The 22,228-nt window shown below is 34.8% G+C and overlaps 1 protein-coding gene across 4 annotated transcripts in view; it reads right to left on the reverse strand.

The window, feature by feature from the left end:
- The window catches only part of FAT1 (FAT atypical cadherin 1), a 103,128-nt gene that overhangs the window by 22,557 nt on the left and 58,343 nt on the right, over nt 1-22,228 (reverse strand). For all 4 annotated transcript variants that reach the window (XM_085223039.1, XM_085223038.1, XM_085223036.1 and 1 more), the window contains exons 7-13: nt 18,392-18,531; nt 10,838-11,113; nt 10,414-10,624; nt 3,931-7,998; nt 3,098-3,294; nt 1,640-1,793; nt 79-312 (exon numbers count right to left, since the gene is read on the reverse strand). In XM_085223039.1, the coding sequence (XP_085079165.1) occupies nt 79-312; nt 1,640-1,793; nt 3,098-3,294; nt 3,931-7,998; nt 10,414-10,624; nt 10,838-11,113; nt 18,392-18,531 (5,280 nt within the window). The remainder of the gene's footprint in view (nt 1-78; nt 313-1,639; nt 1,794-3,097; nt 3,295-3,930; nt 7,999-10,413; nt 10,625-10,837; nt 11,114-18,391; nt 18,532-22,228) is intronic.

The following is a 22,228-nucleotide window of genomic DNA, read 5'->3' on the forward strand; positions in this document are numbered from 1 at the left end:
ATTAATATAATGCATTTAATAAGCATTGCTATAACTTTGAGACCAAAAAGGCAAAAGTTTTAGTCAAAGAATGCATACCCGCATCTGCATCTGTTGCTTGCACTCTTGTCAAAAGTGTTTTAGGCTCTGTGTTTTCAAATACCGTAATGGAGTAAGGATCAACTGTGAACACTGGGGCATTATCATTCACGTCTTCTAGAGTCAGAATAATGTTAGCCTGGCAGAATCTTCCTCCTCCATCTGTGGCTTTCATTAGAAGGTAATAAACTGCTTGCTGCTCACGGTCCAATGGCATTAATGTTTTCAGTTCACCTATAAACAGAATAACAAATATAAGTTCATGCAAGTTGCAAAAATTATATATCCCTAACATGTTCTTTTCGAATACCTCTGTACTCAGCAAAACAAAACAACAATTTTCTTTTTGAGAATAGCTTAATCAGTGGCCACGTCAGCGATCTGCCTTTTCAGGTCAGATTAAATACACATCTCTTTTTTCCATTGCTTTTGAAGGCGAAATCAGCTAGAGTAAGAGTATCCAACAGTGTAGAGACAACGTGCATGCATTCACAAATTAAAGTGTTATCATGTAGAGAAAATTAAAATATGGTAAAGTCCGCGTACTGTTTTCCTGGCTGTGTTCCATCCAGAGGAAAGAACTTCACCCTCATCTTCCAATTTTCAGTGAATAAACAGAGCTATTTACACCATCAAATATAACCAAATTAGCTTTTACAGACAAATCTCCAGAAGTCTAACATATATTCTCTTTCCAAAGTGACAGAAACCATACCTGAAACAATGTGTAGCCACTGTCTCTTTTTGACTGATTCAAAAAACATTCTGAAATATTGTTTGCAAGTGTGCTTGCCCCAACATTCTGAATTTATGTAACAACTTGTTAGTACAGCACACGGGTTACATTCAAAATCAATCTCCTTGAAGTAAGATCCTTTTCATTTATTTTGCCACTAAAGTGTTCTTATTTCCTTCTCTATATTTCTGCTATAACTTTGTATCTATCTTGTTAATTTCTTTTTCTATATTGCTAACTCCCTTACTACTTATCTACTGCAGTTTGCAGTGCACAGAGTTCTTGCACTGGGCTACATAATAATTCAAAAGTAGTGAATACCATGAAAAGCAAACAATGTCAGGCAAGTTAAAAGCTTATCTTTATTATATATAATGATTCAAAAAAAATTGGAGCCAATTTTGGCATTTACTATGGAAAGGAAACATGTTGCTTATTCTAACCTCTGCCCATTTAACATGCCAAACCAAATGATGGCAGGGAGAATCCGAATGAAAATTATCTTATCTTTAGTTTACCAACTGTGATTGCTACTAATACAATATAAATAGTACAAAAATTCATGGCATATTCTTACTCCAAGCACTTCTGCATGAAGTCTCTGGCTTCAGGGCAGTTACCCTATTTACTTTAGTTTCTCATTTATTAAACACTGCCTTTTCCCCAGCTTCTAATCAATATATTATTTATGTACTACAAACTCATATAATACATTAACTCTTAATGAAAAGCTTCAAATACTGACATTTATGTGTATTGTAATGTAGTCATAAAACATTTTATAAAGTGAAGTCACGATTCCTTTTGTTTATAAAGCTTTGTTACCTGTGTCTGGAGTGAGTCTGAACTTCTCTGCTCCAGGGCCATGTAATGTATATGTAATTTCTGCATTGGAACGAATATCTGCATCTGTAGCAGATACCTGCATTATCAGTTTGCCTGGAAGAGCGTCCTCAGGAACAATATCAGTGTATAAAGCCTGAAAAAGTTTTAAATTTCATTCAAAGACTTAATACACGGAGTAAATAGGCTTGGAAAGGGGATGCAAAGGGAGAACGGCAGTTGAGAAAATATTGTTTTAGTATTTGGGAACACGTAAAGTGAATCAAAGGATGAAATACTGAAAATGACAAGGACTTACAATTTTCCAATTAATTATTTCACATTTATTAAATTATTCAAAGGTAATTATTACTAAAACTATAGGGACACTTTGCGTGTTAACACAGCTGAGTACTGGGAACAGATGTAACAGATTAACCGATAATTAAGTGCATTCCCAAGCTAGGAGGTCTGAATTTTTAGCAATTTCCCTTTTTTCTCTTCTGGTAAATCATTTTGTCTAGGTCGGACTCAATCCAGAAGACACCAATACCCATTGTTTACGTTGCAATTCATGAAATACAAGCTTCCAGTTTAAAAGGCACTAAGCAGTCATATAGTTCATTTATAGCACTATATAGCTAATATACAAAGACTTATAGATAACATCAATATTATCAAAGGAGTAAAGTTAAAAACACTTACTAGTTTGTAGTTAACTACAATCTTTTGTACACATGTACATGTTGATCAACATAAACACTAGACTAATAAAAAGAATCAGTCACTGTGTATTTGATCCTTCCCAAAACAAGAAAACATTTTGCCCCTCTGCCTGTTATTAAAATAAAAAGAAGCTGGCTATGAAAATCCAGTTTGCTTATACTACACTTCTGCTTTCTCCCCCCTTTTTTTTCTTTTCTTTTTTTCCTTTTTCCCATTTATTTGTTATATTTCATATCTGTTTTTGCAAACTATTATGTGATAAAGTAGATGACTTAGTAAAAAAAGAAAAAAATTGTGGATCACAGATCTTTGATTTTTGGACAACATTCCAGGCTTTTCAACTCTTCCCCCCCACCCCCCATCCCCAAATACATCAACTAAGCAATGGTATTCAGCATTTTTTGAGACTTTGCTTCCTTCAGAAAAATACAGCAAACAAACTGTACTAGCAGCCTAAAACAGTTCCTCAGGGGAAAGTATGCATTAAAACAAGAGAAGTGACCTAAAATTATTTTAATACTACTCTTAAAACACCTAGCCAGTGCTAAAAGTACGTCAATTAATTGTCTTTGATTATTTATTTACATAAACTTGTCCAATTGCTTTGACAGAATTCTTAGTAGTCCAAAGCTCTGTTGCCAACATTAAAGGAACACCCATTTGTCTGTCTCCTAAGAAGCAATTTCAGTGCAATTTTGCCTATGGAAGCAGCTGGACATTGAAGACTATGCCTACCTTTTCACATACAGGGCTGTTGTCATTAGCATCAAGGACTTTAACCTCCACCACAGCTCTAGTAGCAAACGTTCCATCAGTAGCTGTAATATTTAGAAGGTAATGGTCCTTTTCTTCCCTGTCCAGGGACTTTTTGACATAAACTTTCCATTCATTCTGTACATTTTCAACAGCAAATTGTCCCAAGAGATCACCTCCTATAATATAAAAGTAAACTTTTAATTAAAAACAAGAGGGAGAATTTAACTATTACTTTATCAACACTAAATTACATCTAAAAATAAAATACAAATTTAAATACAAATTTAAAGCAGCCACTTTCTGAGGCTGTATTTGAAAAAGTTTTAATTTTCACATACAAATAGTAGGTTCTGATACAATATTTAATTGCTGCCAATAGAATCTATAAAAATCAATGTAGGAATTCATGTAGCAGCATTACAGATAACATTGTAAGACACTGGGAGAATGAAAACCATTAGAATACTCACTGGAAGGCAATTATTTTGTATTTCTTTGGTTCTGTTTTTAACTGCAATGGTGATTTCAGTGCAAACGTTTATTTCTTTATAAAATATATGTAAACTAAACAGAATACTTAGGGAAGCATGTTGAGCAAAACACATATCAAACAGGAAGCCAAAGACCTATTTTCCAAAACTCTTTTCCCCCTTAATCATCCCCACTGATATTTAATTTTAAGACATACACTTTCTTTCTTTGCTGCTAAAAGGTTTCAAGTATGTTTCAAAAATTTGAAGGATTAAGTTATAGCGCACATAATTCCAGGACACCTCAAATGATTTTTTCTGACATTACTCAAAAAGAGTTACCTGTAATGTAGTAAGAGACTTGTCTATTGACTTCTTCCGTATCAGCATCAGTTGTACTTAAGATGGCAATTATTCCTCCAGGAGGGTCATCCTCACTGACTGTTCCTTTATATATCTCTGCAGTAAAGCGTGGAGGATTGTCATTCACATCTGTAACAGTAACTTCAACCACAGCCAGAGAAGACAGCTGAATTTTTTCACCTCGATCAGATGCAATCACTGTAATTTTGTATTTGTCTCGCATCTCATGGTCAAGTTCTTTGAGAGTGGTAATCCAGCCAGTTTCCATGTTTATGGCAAAAGACTCTATAACATCTAGTTCTTGAGAAGGATCTAAGCTGTAAGTGACCTGCCCATTAAGTCCTGAATCTAAGTCAGTTCCTTTTACTTGGATCACTCTTGTTCCAGCTGGCATGTTTTCTACGATGAATGCTTCATATGGATTGGATTCCAAAACTGGTTTGTTATCATTTGCATCTCTTACTTGAATGCTTACTTCTACTGAGGAAATAACATTATAATCTTCGTTTGTATACTGTGCTACTACTGAGAACTGGTACCATTTAGTTGTTTCATGATCAAGATTCTTCTCAAGTTTCAATTTTCCAGTCTGTCGATCAATCACAAAAAAATTATCTCTATTGCTTTCAGGAGTGTTCCCTTTAATCAGACTATACACCAAAGTCTGATTATGCTCTGCTTTGATAACATCTATCTCAGTTCCAACTGGAATGTCCTCTGAAACCATGTAAGAGTAAAATGGTTCTGAAAATTTTGGAAGAGACACTTCTGGTGGGAGTATTCTAGCATAAACGGGAACAACTGACTCTTTCTGGGGGGATCCGCCATCAACAGCTCTAACAAAAAACGTTAGAAACTCATTTTCTAAACCAATTAAGCTTTCTTTTGTTGTAATTATACCAGACAAAGAATCAATTTCTAAATTCTCTTTAACGTTTTCAGACTCTGCTTCAATAGTATATGTGATGTCTGCATTTGTACCCTCATCAGCATCAGATGCCCAGACTTTAATGACAGAAGTTCCACGTGGAACATCAGATCCAATATTTACTTCATACTCCATTGCTCGAAATTGTGGAGCATTATCATTGTCATCTGTAAGTATTACATTAACTGTACAGAAAGCAACTTTTCCTCCTGAATCTTTGGCCATTAAACTAATGGCAATTACTTTTTCTGCTTGTGTTTCACGGTCAAGCTTCTCGGAGGTAAAAATCTGCCCTCTCTCACTTATATAAAATCTATCTTTGGCAAAGTCATTTATAATGTGGTAAGTGATATGGCCATAAGTACCAGAATCTTCATCTCTTGCTCTAACTACGGTCACTAAAGTATGCAATGGAGCATTTTCAGCTAGTTCAACCTCGTATTCATTCTGACTAAAAACAGGGCTGTGCATATTGGCACTGGTTACAGTTACGCGAACTTGGGCTGAGCTCCTGAAAACTCCATCAGAAACAGACACATTAAGAATATAATGTGGCTTCAGTGCCTGCCTGCGTAGGTTTGAGATGGTGATAATGCCAGTTTTACTATTAATTACAAAATTCTTTTGGTCATTGCCTGTCATAATGGAGTACTCCAGTTTGTCAGCATCCGACCTATCTGCATCTGAAGCTTGCACACACGTCACAAAATGTCCACGAGGAGCCAGTTCACTAATTTTAGCTTCATAAACCAATTGGTTAAAAAGAGGAGGGTTGTCATTTAGATCGGTCACATCAACAGTTATAACAGTGTCACTGCTCAAAGGCAGCATGCCACCATCTATGGCCCTTATTAGTAACTTGTGTTGCTGAATTTTTTCATAGTCCAAAGTTCTTGTCGTGAGAATGAGTCCAGTGCTGCTGTCTATGTGGAAGTACTCATGACTTTCAGTGTCATCCTCAATCAAATGATAGGAAATTCCCCTGTTTGTTCCAGAATCAGCATCTGTAGCACTCACTTGTAAAACAGATGTTCCAATGACTGATGCCTCAGAAAGAGTTACAGTGTAAGACTGCTCTGTGAACATGGGAGGATTATCGTTGATGTCTTCCACTATTATGTCTACAAACACATCAGCATGCGCTCCAGTCAGGGAGTCTGTTGCTCGGATATTCAGCTTGTAGGCTGGATGAGACTCAAAGTCAAGAGGGGCAACAACATTTATCACCCCAGTGTTGAAGTTGATCATGAACTGATTGAAAGGATCTCCATCTGTGATGCTGTAAAACACTTTAAGTCCTTCTGGGCTGTTTGCTTGCACATGTACTACAGGACTATGGAGCTGAATATTTTCTGGTATCTCTGCACTATAGAAAGGCTTTTCAAAAACTGGCATAGCTTTATTCATAACTGTAATTGGGACTATAACTTCAGCAGAAAAAGCAGGTTCTCCTCCATCTTTTGCTACTACTGTGACCAGGTACTCCTTATTTACTGTGTCTGGTTCAAACTTCTTCTTCAGAGAGATTTCACCAGAGGGATCAATTTGGAAATGTTCATGATGCTCTTTAAGATAGTAATGCACTTCTCCATTTCTGCCTGCATCTTTATCTATGGCGGTGACACGTCGAATAACATAGCCTACTTCAGAGTCTACTTTAACTGCTGCATAATATGGAAGATTGACAAAAAGTGGAGCATTATCGTTTACATCTTCCACTGTGACTTTAACTACAATATGTGCAACAACTGATGGTTTATGTTCCTCTGTTACTTCTATGACCACATCAAAAGATTCTTGCTGTTCACGATCAAACGGTATTCCTGTTGTTGAAAGGACTCCTGAAGTTGGGCTTACTTTAAATCTGCTATCTGGGTTTAGAATATGATAAAACAAAGGCTCATTTATTTGATTCCCTATAGCAGTAATCACAGCTATTGTTTTTGCCTCAGTGGAATTCTCCTGCACTACTGCAGAGTAAGAACTCTGTGTAAATTTCAGTTGGCTTACTTTGCTTTCTTTCACATTAATTTTTACAGATGCAGTGCTTGCAAATCTGCCATCAGATGCTCTCACTGTTAATTCATATCTACTTCGTAACTGAGTTGTATTTTGTACTGTTATATCTCCAGTCTTGGGATTTATTGAAAATTTTTCTCCAATGTTGCCTTCGATAATGGAATAAATTAGTTGTGAAAAAATGCCTGAATCAGCATCAGTGGCATTTACGCTGATGACTTTCACGCCTTTATAGGTTGGAACCAAAATGGATGTGTCATACAGCTCTCTTGAAAACACAGGAGGACAATCATTGATGTCAACTACATAAATAGTAACATTAGCTGCATATTCTGCATATAAACGTGGAATGCCCATATCATGTACTTGTACAGAAAAGTGGAAAATATTTGTCTCTTCATAGTCCAGACTCATTAATGTCCGAATGGCACCAGTGCTAGAATCAATGGCAAAATACTTGCGGACAGATGGTTCAACAATTTGATAAACAAGCAAAGCATTTGATTCTTTATCAGCATCCATAGCTCGAATTACTAATGGAACATTCTTGTCAGTCAGAACCACACTGTTAACTGAAGCTGATTCACTAATGAGTCCTGTATATTCAGACTGCATAAAAATTGGTATATTGTCATTCTCATCCCGAAGATGTACCAAAACTGTTGCATTAGTGGTCAAGCCAGCCATGTTTGTTCCCTGCACAGTTAGTGTGTAAACAGGCAAAGTTTCAAAGTCAAGTGCCTTCTGTGAAACAATGACACCCGAGTTTGGGTTGATAGCAAAGACATCTCCTATATTACCATCTTTTATTTCATAAACTACAGAAGACAGACTGTATGCTGTAACCATTCCAACAAAACTGCCAATGCTAGCACTTTCGCTGATTTCTGTAGAATATTCTTTGGCTGTAAATTTTGGCGAGGCATTATCAGAAACTGTAACAAATATATGCACAGAAGCCACTTCATTCATTGGAGGATCTCCTTTGTCTGTAGCTTTTACCATCAAGTTGTACTCTTCCTGGTTACTATGATCTAATTCTTTTGCAATTTTAATTATACCCAAGATAGGATCTATCACAAAGGAATTTCCAATATTCCCTGTAAAGAAAAATAAAGTAATTAAGAAAATTAAATAATGATTGTTTATTGTACAAAAAAAGACAATGTAAAGAGAAAATAGAGAATGTTAAAGTTTCTTAATTTTGTTTAACAAACATCTGTAGCCTCTCTGGAAAGTTTTCTGTAATGAAGAGTTTGCAGAAATTCTAAATTTAATTGTGGAAACACTGCATAAAACACTAAACTATTCGAGACTTAAAAATAAATGCAAAATATTCTATTCCTTTTTTTTAAAAAAAAAAAAAAAAAAAGGCTAGTATCCTGCAATTTTCAACATTATAAATTATACTTTTTCTTCAAATTATTTTTGTTATTGAATTTGTGCTTAAGCCTACTTAAGTACCTACTGAAGCTGAAAAGAAATTATATTCAGAAATTAACATTAGTGGAAGTCAGGTCACATTACAGGATTTAGAATAACTAGATAGTTCTGGAAAAAAAAAAATTTAAGGACACTTCTGAATCTCAGTTGTTTATGCAAGTATTGTTTAAATCTCTGCTTCAGAATGAACCTTTCTGGACTGGACCAAAAGTTGCATTTTCTCTAACTTCACATCAATACATAGGTAAGTTATTCCCTGTGATCAAGTATTAGGAGAAAAATACTATCTTCTGACTATTACAAGCTGACACTTGATAACTATTTTTCCTCATGTTTTCAGATATATAGCTGAATTCCATTGCACAAAGTATTCAGCTCATGTACTAAAATAGAGGAAGATTAATATTGTAGTTCCTTAAAATTTGTATTACTAGAGCCATGATCTCAGCATGGAAAAAAAATGTAAGAACTTCTGAGTTATGCATACAAGTAGGCAAGAGGTTTTTTTTTTCTTTTTTCTTAAAAGTCGAGGCTCTAAACACAGTGGCATTCTTAGAATATCCCATTACAAATCTAGGCAGACATTACAAACATTTAAGGAATGTTCTATCCATATGCTTAGAACATCAGTTACAATGCTTTAGCCTCCCAGTTGGTCACTCTCCTATAAAACAAACCTAATAAAGTCTTACATTTACTCCTACAAAAAGCTAGAAGAAAGGAAGAGAGAACAGCATGTAACTTCATATTAAACAGCATGCATACAGAATCTTTTTCTTGCAGCATTTTGTCATTCCTAAAACATGCACTGCTGAACTAGGAAAGGCAAGAGAAAAGTTTCATGTCTTGCCTATAAAGTCATATATCTTCAAATTATAGAAAAAAAATACACATATATTAAGGAATTTATCAAATATATTCCTTCTCTTCGAGCTACCCTAATCATAGGTTCATTTCCACAGTGCTTCAATGTTTTCGTGTCAATGCTTTGATGGAAAAAAAGGAAAATATTTACAACAAACAATTCCTACAGCTTTGCAAAGTAACGGATGTCAAACAAAAATAAAACATTTGTGCATATCACCTTGAGTGGAACCATAACTAAACAAATTTTAGCAACTGTTCTCTTTAATATACAATTGCTTATGCTTGCAGCTGAGATTTTTATTTTAAATTACTTTCTAAAAGGAAAGTAGTACAGCATCTAGCTAATGAAGTTTAAATGACGTTTTTATTTTTCATTAAGCCTAAATAGCTAAGGACCTGAACAACTGTAGGCCTGTATCTAGATTTCACAAACTGAACCAGAACTCACTTCCAAATGCTAAGTGAACTCACTCAGTGCCATCCCATAATCACACTACTGAAAATCACCATCATTTAAATTTCATTGTTAAAGGCAAGTTCAGAAAGATACAATGAAGCATAAAATAAGCAGTGGTATCCAATGTTCTTCTCTGACCTGCAATCTCAGGTCTCTCAGTGACAAACTGACTGGCTATTAAAGGAATTCTTATATGTTTTATTGAACCAGAATAGCAATCCCAATTTAAAATCACCCAGATGGAACCAGGCAAAGCAAGACCTTCCATGCTACTTGTATCAGAAATTTTAACTTAAACTGCAAAATTTAGTAGTTATTTCTTCAGAAGTATATGAATACTACTTTTGAGCTCCCTTCTTTCACAATGCACTAAACACCAAAGTTCTTGTCTCATTATTTTACTTTTTTCATCACATATTTGATTCACTTATACTGTAAATTCTCAAAAAGAATGCTCTTTCAGATCTGAACTTTAGATATGAAATTCTGTATTTTCTAAAGAACACATCCTCTTTCAGAATTTAAAGGTATCTTTCCTTGCAGGAGGGCAATACAAATAATTAAGGGAAGATGATGAATGTTTACCATTGTAGTTTTCTTTTCAACACTCTCAGGCTGTATCTTTAAATACATGACACAAAATACGATGCGTACTCTCACAGCTATTTTTTACATGTCTACAGTTGAAACAAAACACAACCAAGTATCATTTTAAAAGCAAACTGAAGATATAAGAACGTCAACATACCTGATTCAATAGAATATACAAGTTCTGCATTTTTTCCTTTGTCCTTATCTAATGCTGTAACCTGGAGGACTGCTGATCCAACAGCTGCTGACTCATACACACGGCCTTCATAGGAAGAGCTGGTGAACCATGGTGCATGGTCATTTGTGTCGCTGACATTAACGATGATCCTAGCGTAGTTGCGCTTTACAGGAACATCTTGATCTCGAACCTAAAACAATTAGCATAATACTAGTAATTATCATTGATAATTCAGAGGTTCACCAAATGTTACTAATTATTTAAGGTTCGATCTTTACCAATCAGAGACAAAGATTGAATACAAATTAAATGTACAAATAAATGTTTGTATTAGGGGGAAAAATAAAAAATTTTTTAAGAAGTGCTTGTTATAGATTACAGAACAAATATTGTGCTTATTTACCATTACTGTGAGAACATGCTGGTTCATTGTCTCATGATCTAGTTTTTCTGTGGTATAAAGAGATCCAGTTCCAGGGTCCAGACGAAATTTTTTAAGGCTGATGGGATCAGTGCTGCTTTGTATTGTATATATCAGTTTATTCTTCTCATCTCTGTCTGTGGCACTAACTTGCAAAATTTCTGTCTCTGGTACGGTGTCTTCAGGTATAACAACTTCATATTTTGAAGCAGAAAATTGAGGCCTGTGATTATTTGTGTCTATAACTTTGATATAAACCTGAAATTATACATTGGAAGGGGAAAGTTTTAATAATTTCTAGTAAATAGGAACAAAAAAGAGTATCATTAAAAAATCAAACCATAAATGTACATAATACCAATGTAAGAAAATTTTTTTCTTTTTTTTTTTTTTCTCCAGGGAAAAGGAGAGAGGTATAGGTAAGAGTTACAGCAACTCACTAAAACTGAATCTGCTTCATCTTCCTCAAAGTCAAAAGTAGCTTCCAAGAACATTAGAAGGATTTTATTCAAAGTAACAGCAGAAAGACTGCTTCATAGAAGTAACGAAGTGCTGCACCAAACTCTGGAAGCACCACAGTGTAGTCTGATGAACTGAAGTGAGAGTGTGGGAACACAAAGAACTGGGGTGCAGAACTTCTGGGTAAATCTCTATTGTGAGATACAAGGATATTCCCCCAAACTGGGATGTTACCCACTGTGCTAGCTGAAATAACCATCACCAGAAAGAGTATTTTCACGGGCAACTTCACTCAGATAAAAGAGAAAACAGACTGGCATATAAAATGTAATATAGGAACACAGGTGAAGAGGGCAAATGTGGAATGTTAAGAATTAGAAGCCAGATATGGAATGAAATTCTACACAAGGAATAAAAAGTTTTAAGTTTATTTGAAAACACAAAACCATCTGTGGGTAAACAAGATCATCAGGAAATATAAGCAGCAACTAAGAAGAAGCTCATACTAAAATACACTTTTGCCTCAGTTTCATTCACAGAGGAAAATAGGAAGAGTGACCCGGCACTAGACAAAATTAAAATGAGATATTGGAAAAAATGGACTAAGTTGCTAAATGAAAACTATTCAGCAGGACAAGATGGAGCCACTCATGCTGGATTACAGTAAAAATAATAATAAAAAGATGGCAATACTCCTGTTTAACATGCACTATTAATAACATTGAGCTCCACTGTCAGATAGTAGAGGGGTCTGTAGCATCTGCAGATGTAAGCACAGCCCCATGACTTTTTTTAGTACACATATTCTTTGATATTTCAGATAAACAAGTCATAACCCATTATACATTTTGAGAAATATTCATATGCATAGTTTTTCACTATTTGGAACAGTCCAATATAACAAATACAAACTATCACTGCTATTAATAAGGAAAATCTACCAGAATCCTCAGGAAACAGAATAAATAGAAAAGAAATGTAATTCTTTGGTACACTGATAAAATCCTTTGCAAGAGGTTGCTATGGAAACTAAGGACTTTGTTGTGTTTTTTTTTCTTTGTCATTGATTAGAAATAACTTAGAGATGAAAAATAAAAAGTTAGAATAAATACCAATTTTCAGTAATGAGAAAATTAATAGTAGGTGACCCAAGACGTGTTTTAGGTCAGGGTTTTAAATATATTCAGTAATAAATTCAACTGGAAAATGAACAGAAAGAATAAAAAGCAAATGACCTTAAATAAGCCTTTTTTAGATTGTCTGACTAGAGATGAATAAATACAATACATTTTAATGCATCCTGGCAGAAAAGTTCATATAAAATATGGAATGGTCCAATACAGTCACTTACATAGTTTACATAAACTTACATAGTTTATGAGCAGTTTGTGAGCACTTACATGCTCAGGAAAATTAAAAATAGCTAAGAATAGCTAAGATAGCTAAGAAATTAAAAAGCAGAAAACCCAATATTAATATAAATTAAACTACACTGATATATACTGTATAAAGGAAAACTAAAAAGACTGTAATCAACACAATTTATCCACGGATGATATGCTCTCAACATGAATATTCCTCAACAGTTTTTTACTCACTACCTATTTCATAAAAGATTATTAAGTTCAGACTTGAAAAAACATAAGCAAAAAGATAAAGTGTAAAATTTGATTAATTTAATTCAAAATCATTATTGAAGTTCGTGTGCATTTTCCCTCAAATGAGAAAATACAGAAACTTAGACTGAACTTGGAGGTGAGAGGAAATGCAACTCTAGAGCAACTGTGTTAGGTGAATCTTCCATGTGGAAGATATGGTCATCTGATCTGTACTTCTGAAATATACAAAATGAACACAGAAAAGCAGCAATTTGAGAATGCAGCACCACAAAAAAAAACAAAAAAAAACAAAAAAAAACACAAAAAAAACAAAACAAAAAACAAACAAAAAACAAAAAACAAAAAACAAAACACAACCCGTGTGAAGGTACTAAGTTAAAAATCAGGAATGTTGTGACTGTGAAGCCAACTATATTATTAACAAACATATCGCTAAGGAATTAATAGAGTGACTCAATCATTGTAAGTCGCTTGCTCAGGTATTACATTACTTGCTCATTACTCAAATCACTTGCTCAGGCATGAAAAATTTTCTACATAGTGGTAAATACAACTCAAATTTGCACAATAATGCAATTGTTTTAAATTTACCTATAATCAAAAATTTCCATCTGCCTCAGCTGAAAGAGTCTTTTATCTATCCATTTCTCAGTCAGTGATGTTGTCACTTTATGCCCATCCCTGAATTTCAATGGACAAGCATAACATGAATCAAATCACACCCTCATAATAATGAAGGCTACCCGTACACTGGGCTGCTTTACTAAGGTGATCACTCTCCTTCAATTTGCCTGTGATTTTATAGATCCATTACAGTCTGGAGCTCAGCAGAGAAGACAGATCTTGACAGAGAAAAATGGAACCAGTGGAAGGCCACTAAAATCTAGAGGTGTGCAGTAAAAGAACAAGATGAAATGCTCACAAGCTCCAACAAGGGAAACTACAGTTAGACATAAGAAGCCTTCTTTTCAAGGAGGGTTGCCAAACACTGCCATAAAAGCACATCCAAAGAAGTGGTGGAAGCCCTGTCATCTCAGGTACACAGAACTGGATGAATTCCTGAAAAACTTGATGCAGTTGTGCAGTTTGCTCTGCTCTGAGCCACCAGAGACTGAAGTAGATGAGCTACAGGATATCTTCTAACCTAAACTATTATACAAACAGACAAGAAAATCTTGCTTTCAAGTCAGAGAATTTTTGCTGATGGTAAGTGACAGGTGCTACATGTGCATTTTCTTTTAAGTGTGACAGGGCCAAATAGTCACCTAAACTGTTAAGTCTTCATGTAAAATAAAAGGCAACAGAAGACAGAAATAAAATTGTACACACAGTTATTAAAAGCTCATAGAGCAAGAGATAGGTTTGTGTGCATGAGAATGAAGTAACTACACAAAGAGCTTGTGCTACTCTAAAATGTATAATAAAAGACAGCAACGTAAAATTTCAATGAAATTATAAGATTAAATTAAAATAAATTATATGAATATTATCTCTTAAGAAAGAAGTTTAATATCAAGAGGCATGCAATAAAAAAGTTTGACATTAATAGACCATAATGCCATCACCGAAATGAAACAGTGTGGAACTGAAGAAGCTTGACTGAATGCATAAGTCTATGAGCAGATCTCGTGGAGACTAATACAGGTTGGTCACACAGAAACAGAACAAAGTAGACCAGGATTACCTCGGGGCAGAACATCAAGTATATTAACTGCATGATTCATGAAATCTAAATTTCCATTGCAGTGCACTGATTATTAGTGTTACAGAGATGTGTCACTGATTAAACATACTCAGTGTGTAATATTTAATAGTGATGTTTCTTTCTTCTAATATAATTTTGCATTTTTTGACTCCTTGTTGAGTTTTAAATATTTTCCTCTCTTCATTCATAGTAACATTTTATTTTGGCATGTTTATATTCAAGTTCAGAAGCAAAAAGTTATGTTATTCAGAGACAATATAAATGCTGTATATACACTATATAAATAATATAAATGCTGTTTCCAAAATGTCTCTGGAAGCAGTATGGGGATCACATGCCAAAAAGCATGCTTAGTCAATGAAGACTTATCAACCCCAGAGCATAATATCCACATAAATTTTGGATAAGGCAAGATTAAATATTCTACAATCACACAGCAATAAGCAAAATGCTGCAATTAGCTTTACACCATTTTAAATGTTATTTCTAATGAAAAGAACTGAGAGACATAGAAAAGTCTGGAAGCAGTATAGCTCAAAACAAGATTTGTTATTTACTTTCAAAAAGCAACTCAATAGTTCATATATTGCTTCTCATATTCTGTGAATAGCCTTTTCTACTTAAGACCAAAACATTATAATCTGAAAACATAAGTACATTGATTTGTTTTCCAAATGATATTCCTTCCTAATCATCCCTAACATCATTTGTCAAACAAATACCACTACTGTAGGCACGGAATTTGCTTGTTCTTGTTTTGCATCATGCACTTGGCATTTAGATGCATATAAAATTCTAATAGCCTCCACGCCTACTGCTGCTGTATTTTTCAAACAATCTATTTAACTGCAGCCTTGAAAGAGTCAAATACTCTCCAGATGTTAAGAGCCTAAGGCCAGCAAAAGCCTTCCAGTTCAAAGTCCGTTCAGCACACAACTTACAATGAGACTGATGTTTTTTTTTTGTTTCTTGTCCCCCTCCTCAATGTTTTGAAAACGTCATTAGTGTTTTCAAGCCAGAACACAAAATTAATCTGCTGTTAATCAAGGCCTCTTAAATTGTGTACTGTATTTCAGATGTTTACAACTACTTTGCAAGCTAAAAGCTGCATACTGCATATTGTTGATCCAAAAATGTGTGCCCAGTATTCGGAGTTTTTGTGCCCACCATTCCTTACTGTTTATCAGCTCATTAAAGTATTCTACAGAATGTCAACATAACTTTAATCACAGTTATTTCAGCAGCAAGTACAGTGAGTAATGGAACATACACGCTGGTAGCCATAAACAACATCTTCGACTTCGATTTCAAATCAACATTTTTAATTCACCTTAAGGTAAGCCTCATTCCTGAAATTTCTCTTCTTAACTCTAGTCCTGAGGGCTATCTTAGCAAATCAATCAATTTGGGTGGGCAAAGAGTTCAAGGGAGATCAGAGAAACAGTTAAAATCAGGAGTCTGTACATGCACCAACAGTTTTAGAGTTTGAACTAATCCACACTTCCCGATCTGCATACCACAGTAACATGAGACTCAAACAGTAATAGCTAACTTGCGTTTATCCCACAGGCAGGGGAAAAATGAGGATAATGAGAAAGAAGTCTCTGTGTTCTTGTAACAGAAACCTCAAGCTCTATTCTTGCCAACTCTAGCTGAGAGAGGAAAAGTAAAGACATGAAAGAAAATCATACAAAAAGCAATCATAGAAATAAAGGACTATAAATTAAAGACTGCCATTCAAATTCTTCTGCAAATGACTGTTGTGGTAAATGTTCATAATATTCACTCAATTTACAAAATGCTAAAACAACAAATTCATTTAAAGAATTTGGACAAAAGCTACATTGTACACTTCTGAGAAAAACTAAATGAATCACATGACCCAGGGGAAGAGAAGGGGTGAGGGCTAAAGTATTTTCATGACCTTCCAATTCCAAGTTCTTTCTGCATACAAAATAGATCATGGCTCAAATGTGACAGCTGGGGATGCAAATGTCAATTCAACTATATATAAGCAGCAGCACTAGGTAAAATGTCTCCAATCACTTGAGACCACAAGTTCATCACTTACTAACTCCCAAGTCACCCTAACACTTTGCATGGTGGCATTTTGATTGAATTCTTGAAAAAACAAACTAACAAACCGAACAAAACAAAACTCTCCGGTTGTCTTCTGACTTGCCTGGCAAATTAAGTTTGCTGGATTTAGAATTCTTCTAATTTTTTTCACACAAAGTCATACCATCTTTCCAGCACTTGGAAATTGGATTTGGTAAAAATGAACCCAGTCAGTATTTTTACTACAACTAGGCAATAAATTTATAGCAGGATTCTCCAAAATTTTTATGGTGGCTATCAGCATCAGCAACAATGGCACCATGGTTAAGATAGCAGTGAGTTCTTGCTCACATTCTGCTGGGGGAGGACTTACTGTAGTATTTAAAGATATGTGGTCTGGAGTATCACTGACAATCCTCATCACTAAAGGAAAAGTAAGTTCTCAAAGGAAATTGCTATTCTTGCAAATTTTGACTACAGCAATTAGTGTTTTTGATCTATCAAATAAGATGATCTCAATAGAAGAGTGTTTTAAATCCTAAATGTTCATAAGGAATATTTTTGCACTGGCTGAACGGAGGAAGATGACATACAACAACATAGGGTGAAACAACAAAAGAACATACACTGCAGAAAAGTTGAACAACAACAACAAAAAATTACATACATTACAAAGATATCTGTAAACATAAAAGCAGCAGTGTGTAGATTGCTCTTAGCGGCAAGTCAATTACAGGTAACAAGGATACATCATCATCCAAATCCAACAGTTTTAATTCAGTAAATAAATCCTTTCCTTTCCCTCTGAAATAAAAGGAGAGCTCCTCTATGCTCACAGCTCCATTCACACCTATCTAATAAACCAACTACATTCAGGTTCTGGGCTGGGGAAGAAACTAGATGGGGAAAACGGGATATTCATCACAGTTCACTTTACTATGAGATATTTCCATTAGGTTACAAGAAGCTTCTGCTTTACAGAACTTCCTATCAGCCCAACTGCAAATACTTGCCACTGCCATGGATCTTAGTAGGGAACTGATTTAATTAAAGACATTTGTCTTGTCAGAGATTGCCAAACACTCTCCAGAAAGCAGCAATCTCTGCCTTCACTGAAAGTGTTACTCTAGATGATACACACAGATGTTGTCATCTAAACATTGTTTCTATAAGCACATATGCAGAAGGAGCAGCTCTGTTTCCTAATACAGGAGTTGGATATTGTAAAATTTGTCATTCACAGATCTTAGACCATAAATAAATAAATAAATAAATAAGCAAATCTTACAACGATCTTTCAAAATCGAAGCTAAATAATCATATAATATATTGATTAGGAGGGAGTACGATAAAGAGGGGCAATTCAGATAAGAAATATTAATCCTTTTCTTTTGAGTAAATCATGCATGAAAGGGTATTGTTTCTATTTTCATTTATTTAGCTAATGTAGGAAAACAACACAAATTAAAAGCCGCTGACTCAGATTACAGCAAACTAACAGACCTTCCACCTGGACTGTCAAATACCACAACTCTATCAGAATCCAGCTCTGTTTTACAAAAACTCCCTAAGTTATATATACAGTATTCACTGTCCAGGATGTAAAACATAAACATAAAGATTAAAGGTAACTTTTCCCCCCCATGCAGCTACAAATTCGTCCTTCTACTAACTCTTCTTTAGAAAGTCTATTACCTGAGTGCTGATAGATCTGGTTCCATCTGTTGCCTCCACGGTCAAGTTGTAATTTGATTTCTGTTCTGCATCAAGATGTCTAGCAACAATGATAGTTCCAGTACCCTTGTCCACGTCAAATCGACTGTCATAGTTGCCACCTTGTTCAGGAAATTAAGAGGGAGAGGTTCATAAAACATAGTATCATTCTACTGTTTCATATATGTTTATGTTGTCTTCAGATGTTTAATGAGGGTGGAATTATATACACACATACTTATATACACACTTATTTTAAACCCATTTTTTTTCTGGTAATACAATATGCTGCTACTTACAGATATTTAAAACTGATTAGTTTTGGATGAAGCTGATTTGTCTGGCTTGAGGACAGTTAGTAGGTAGATTCTTAGACAAGATTCTCTGTTTTTTTAAATCAGAATTTTAAGATAACAAATTGTGGGAAACTGACAATTAGTAGGTGAAATGTGATTTATTTTATGGGCAGACATTCAGGATAGATAGTGAAAAACATGCTCTGTATCAAAATAAACAAAAGATCCAAATAAGAAATGCTGTCAAATTTGTGTCTCTTGAATCAGAGTATAAATTACCATATTTGTATATGAATATAGTCAAGGTAAAAAAACCTCTAATATCTCCACTGGACACTCATGTCAAAGCAGAGTATCTGAAGAATTCATTATCCAGCCTCTACTGGGATAAGATCTCAGACGAGTACTAAGTGTTTAAATCATCAATGATTAAATACGCCAATCTCCTTCTGAAACAAGCTATCTTTCCCTGCAAAACTTTCAAATTACCCTTTGAAATATAGTTAAATAACTGTGTGGATCAATAGCTATATTTAAACATCTAATTGATTATCATGCCACTCTGAACATACTGTTGTGAGAATACAATGTCGATTAAGTCTAAATATTGTTAACAATGATAAATACTGCCATTTAACTAGAATTGCTTTAGACCTCTCAATAAACTGTCTAAAATGGAGGATTCAATTTTTATTTTGATCAAACCAATGCTAGATATGGCAAACCAACTCTTCCTGATTGTGTACATGTCTTTTTCTAGTTAAACTGCATAAGGATAGCAGTCAGATATAACCTGCATCCTCTTTTTGTTTATTATTTTACCAGCTTTTACATGCCGTGTTTCGTAAATCACTGAATGCCTTTTAGGAAAAGCCAAGGCTAGAAGTGAGAGAGTAAAATTCCAAAGTTGGCAAATTTATACTTTATCTAAGAAAGAACAGTAAATACTGAAATGGGCCCCCATTCACTTTCAGAAAGTTCACTTCATGACAGACATATCAGTTTAGTAAAGGTGGGCTGAATTCTGCTTCACTGAATTTAAGATAGTTGGTAACAAGGACAAAGATACTGACATTTTTCTAGTTTCATCAAAAGCCATTTCCTCTTCCTAGTCTACCAGCAATTTCCAAATCATGTGAATGGATATGAACTGAACAGCATGAAAGACAGCAGCTTTGGTTGGAGCAGGTTTATGTGAAATTTTTTATTTGGCTTTGTTTGAGACGTCAGCTTCAGAAAGCGAGTCTCTAACATTCATAGCTGGCATGCAATACCATTTTCTCAGGTAGCGAGGAGAATTTAATGTCTCAGTGGAGTCATTGCCATTTTAAGGGAAGAGCAAGGTGAATGAACCTTTTCATCTAATTTTCTTGATGCAGTGACAAGCTCTGTAATCATCATCTTCTTCCCTTTTCAAGGAAATCATAAAGACCTTCCCTAACATTTTTATAGCAGTGATGGTATCTGTTCATCCAGTGAAGCAGAACTCAACCCGAACTTCTGTGTCTGGTACACTGAAAGTGTAACAGCAACAGTTTTGGACAAAGCCAAAACCTGAAGTTCTGAATTGATGCCATATGAATGTAATGATGACAAAACAAAACAAAAACGAACCTGTCACAAATGCAACTGTGAGCACTTTGATTTCCGAAGGGTTAATAAAATAAATAGTTTATAAATGTACGCTTTCATTTCAGATCTCATAATCTGGTAATAAATTATGTGATCTCAGCAGATACCTTCTGCTGTACAGTTCAGGTCACAAGCCATCTGAAAGATGTAAAATACTTCACTAGCAAGCTTGTCTCCTGGCTCAGCCAAAAAGAAAGAAAGCATGGAAAGCAAGCACAGAACACAAAGGAAAGCTGTCAATCAAATTAATTCATGCTATTAGAAACATTAAAAGAGGGCAGTAAAGTGACTACCTATAAAATTAGCTGATAGGCTGGCAACATGATCACATATCAAACTTTTCAAAACACTTTCATCAAGAAAGCAGTCAAAATAAAATGGTTTCTTTTACAGTCTTTGGACAAATCCTGTTTTTTTCCCTTTGAGTTTTCTCTAATTGTCTTTTTAAAAATAGCATCTGTTTTCTGCATTAAGCATAAAATAAAAATACTTTATATGTCCCAACTGTGCTGCATGCTTTACAGCAGCAAATCAAAATGAAACTATCATCAGAACTCTTTTCAGATGTACACAACACTCAGAGTGCACAGCAGTTAAAATGAACTAAAAAGAACAATAGAAAAATACATTCCCAATCGAGTAAACAAGTTCTACTACCAAACTCTGGACTGAGACCACAAAGAAAAGACCTCTTCTATGAGTAAACACCCTCCTTCATCTCGGTCAACTACTCACCTTTTTCTGACAACTTCCCTTCCTTAACCTTTCCTTTAATGTCTCAGTCTGGTCTACAGATATTTTTGTTTGCTTACTGGATGACCATATTTGAAATGGTGCACAAAGAACCTTCTTATACTTCATCTTTACTCACTGAAGCTATTTTTGTATTTTCTCCTTTTCTGCTCCTATGTCTATGTGCATGTATATTTGGGAGAACAGTAAAAGAGTAGTCTCAGTCCCAAAATATCTCTAATAAAAATAGCTTTGCCCCTGTGAGAACGCAAGGAGGCATCTTTAACCCTTTGCACACTCTATACAATTTTACAGATCTCTGTCCACACATTTTGTCTAAATTCAAACTCTTTCTATTGGGCTATGATCAATTTGGACAGAAACTATTTTTTTTCCTCATGAATATATTAAAAAGAACCGTATGAAAACTATGTAAGTATTTATACATTGGCAGTGATATCAATAATGCCACATGCTATTCATTCATTAAGCATGCATTCAGGGAAGAGTCGTATCTGTTCTCAGAAGAGCCTGAAAGTTTCCGAGAACATCCTCAAGCAGTTAGTATTTGCATATTCCTGTTTTATGTATTAGTTTTACAAACTGTTCTCAGCAACCCTTAGGATGTATGTACCAATAAAGCAGACATATAAAATTATTAGATTTGTAAGAAATAATTTTTAAAAGAAGTCCTTCTCAATATCTCACAACTTCACAACTTAATCATGGTAACTAACATGAAAAGGTCCCTTATGTCTTTTGTGAATGTGATAGAAAATCTGTTTGATACGGCTATCCTAACACCAGAAATAGTTTACCACAGGTTTCACTCTTGATACTAAGCACTGCTGTTTGATTTGGTTTTGAAACATAACACAGATGAGAACTTGTTTATAGTATCAACTATACAATGGGTTCCTGAAGCCCAGTGGTCTAGTGAAAAGTCTAAATTTAAAAAATTACTATTCATTTTGTAATCACAGCACATAAAGAGCACATACAGTCATGTTACTGATAAGAACACCACTTCCAATGTTAGAGGTTAAGGTGTGTTACAACTGTAAAAATACGTACAGGATGAGGTTTGTTGGGGATAGGAACAGAAAAGCTTTTTTTTTTTAGTATTGAACCAAAGCAAGCAGACTGAGGAGCAGACCAA

The sequence above is a fragment of the Meleagris gallopavo genome, chromosome 4 (assembly GCF_905368555.1).
Source record: "Meleagris gallopavo chromosome 4, MGAL_WU_HG_1.1, whole genome shotgun sequence".
In the NCBI taxonomy this organism is placed as follows: Eukaryota; Metazoa; Chordata; class Aves; order Galliformes; family Phasianidae; genus Meleagris; species Meleagris gallopavo.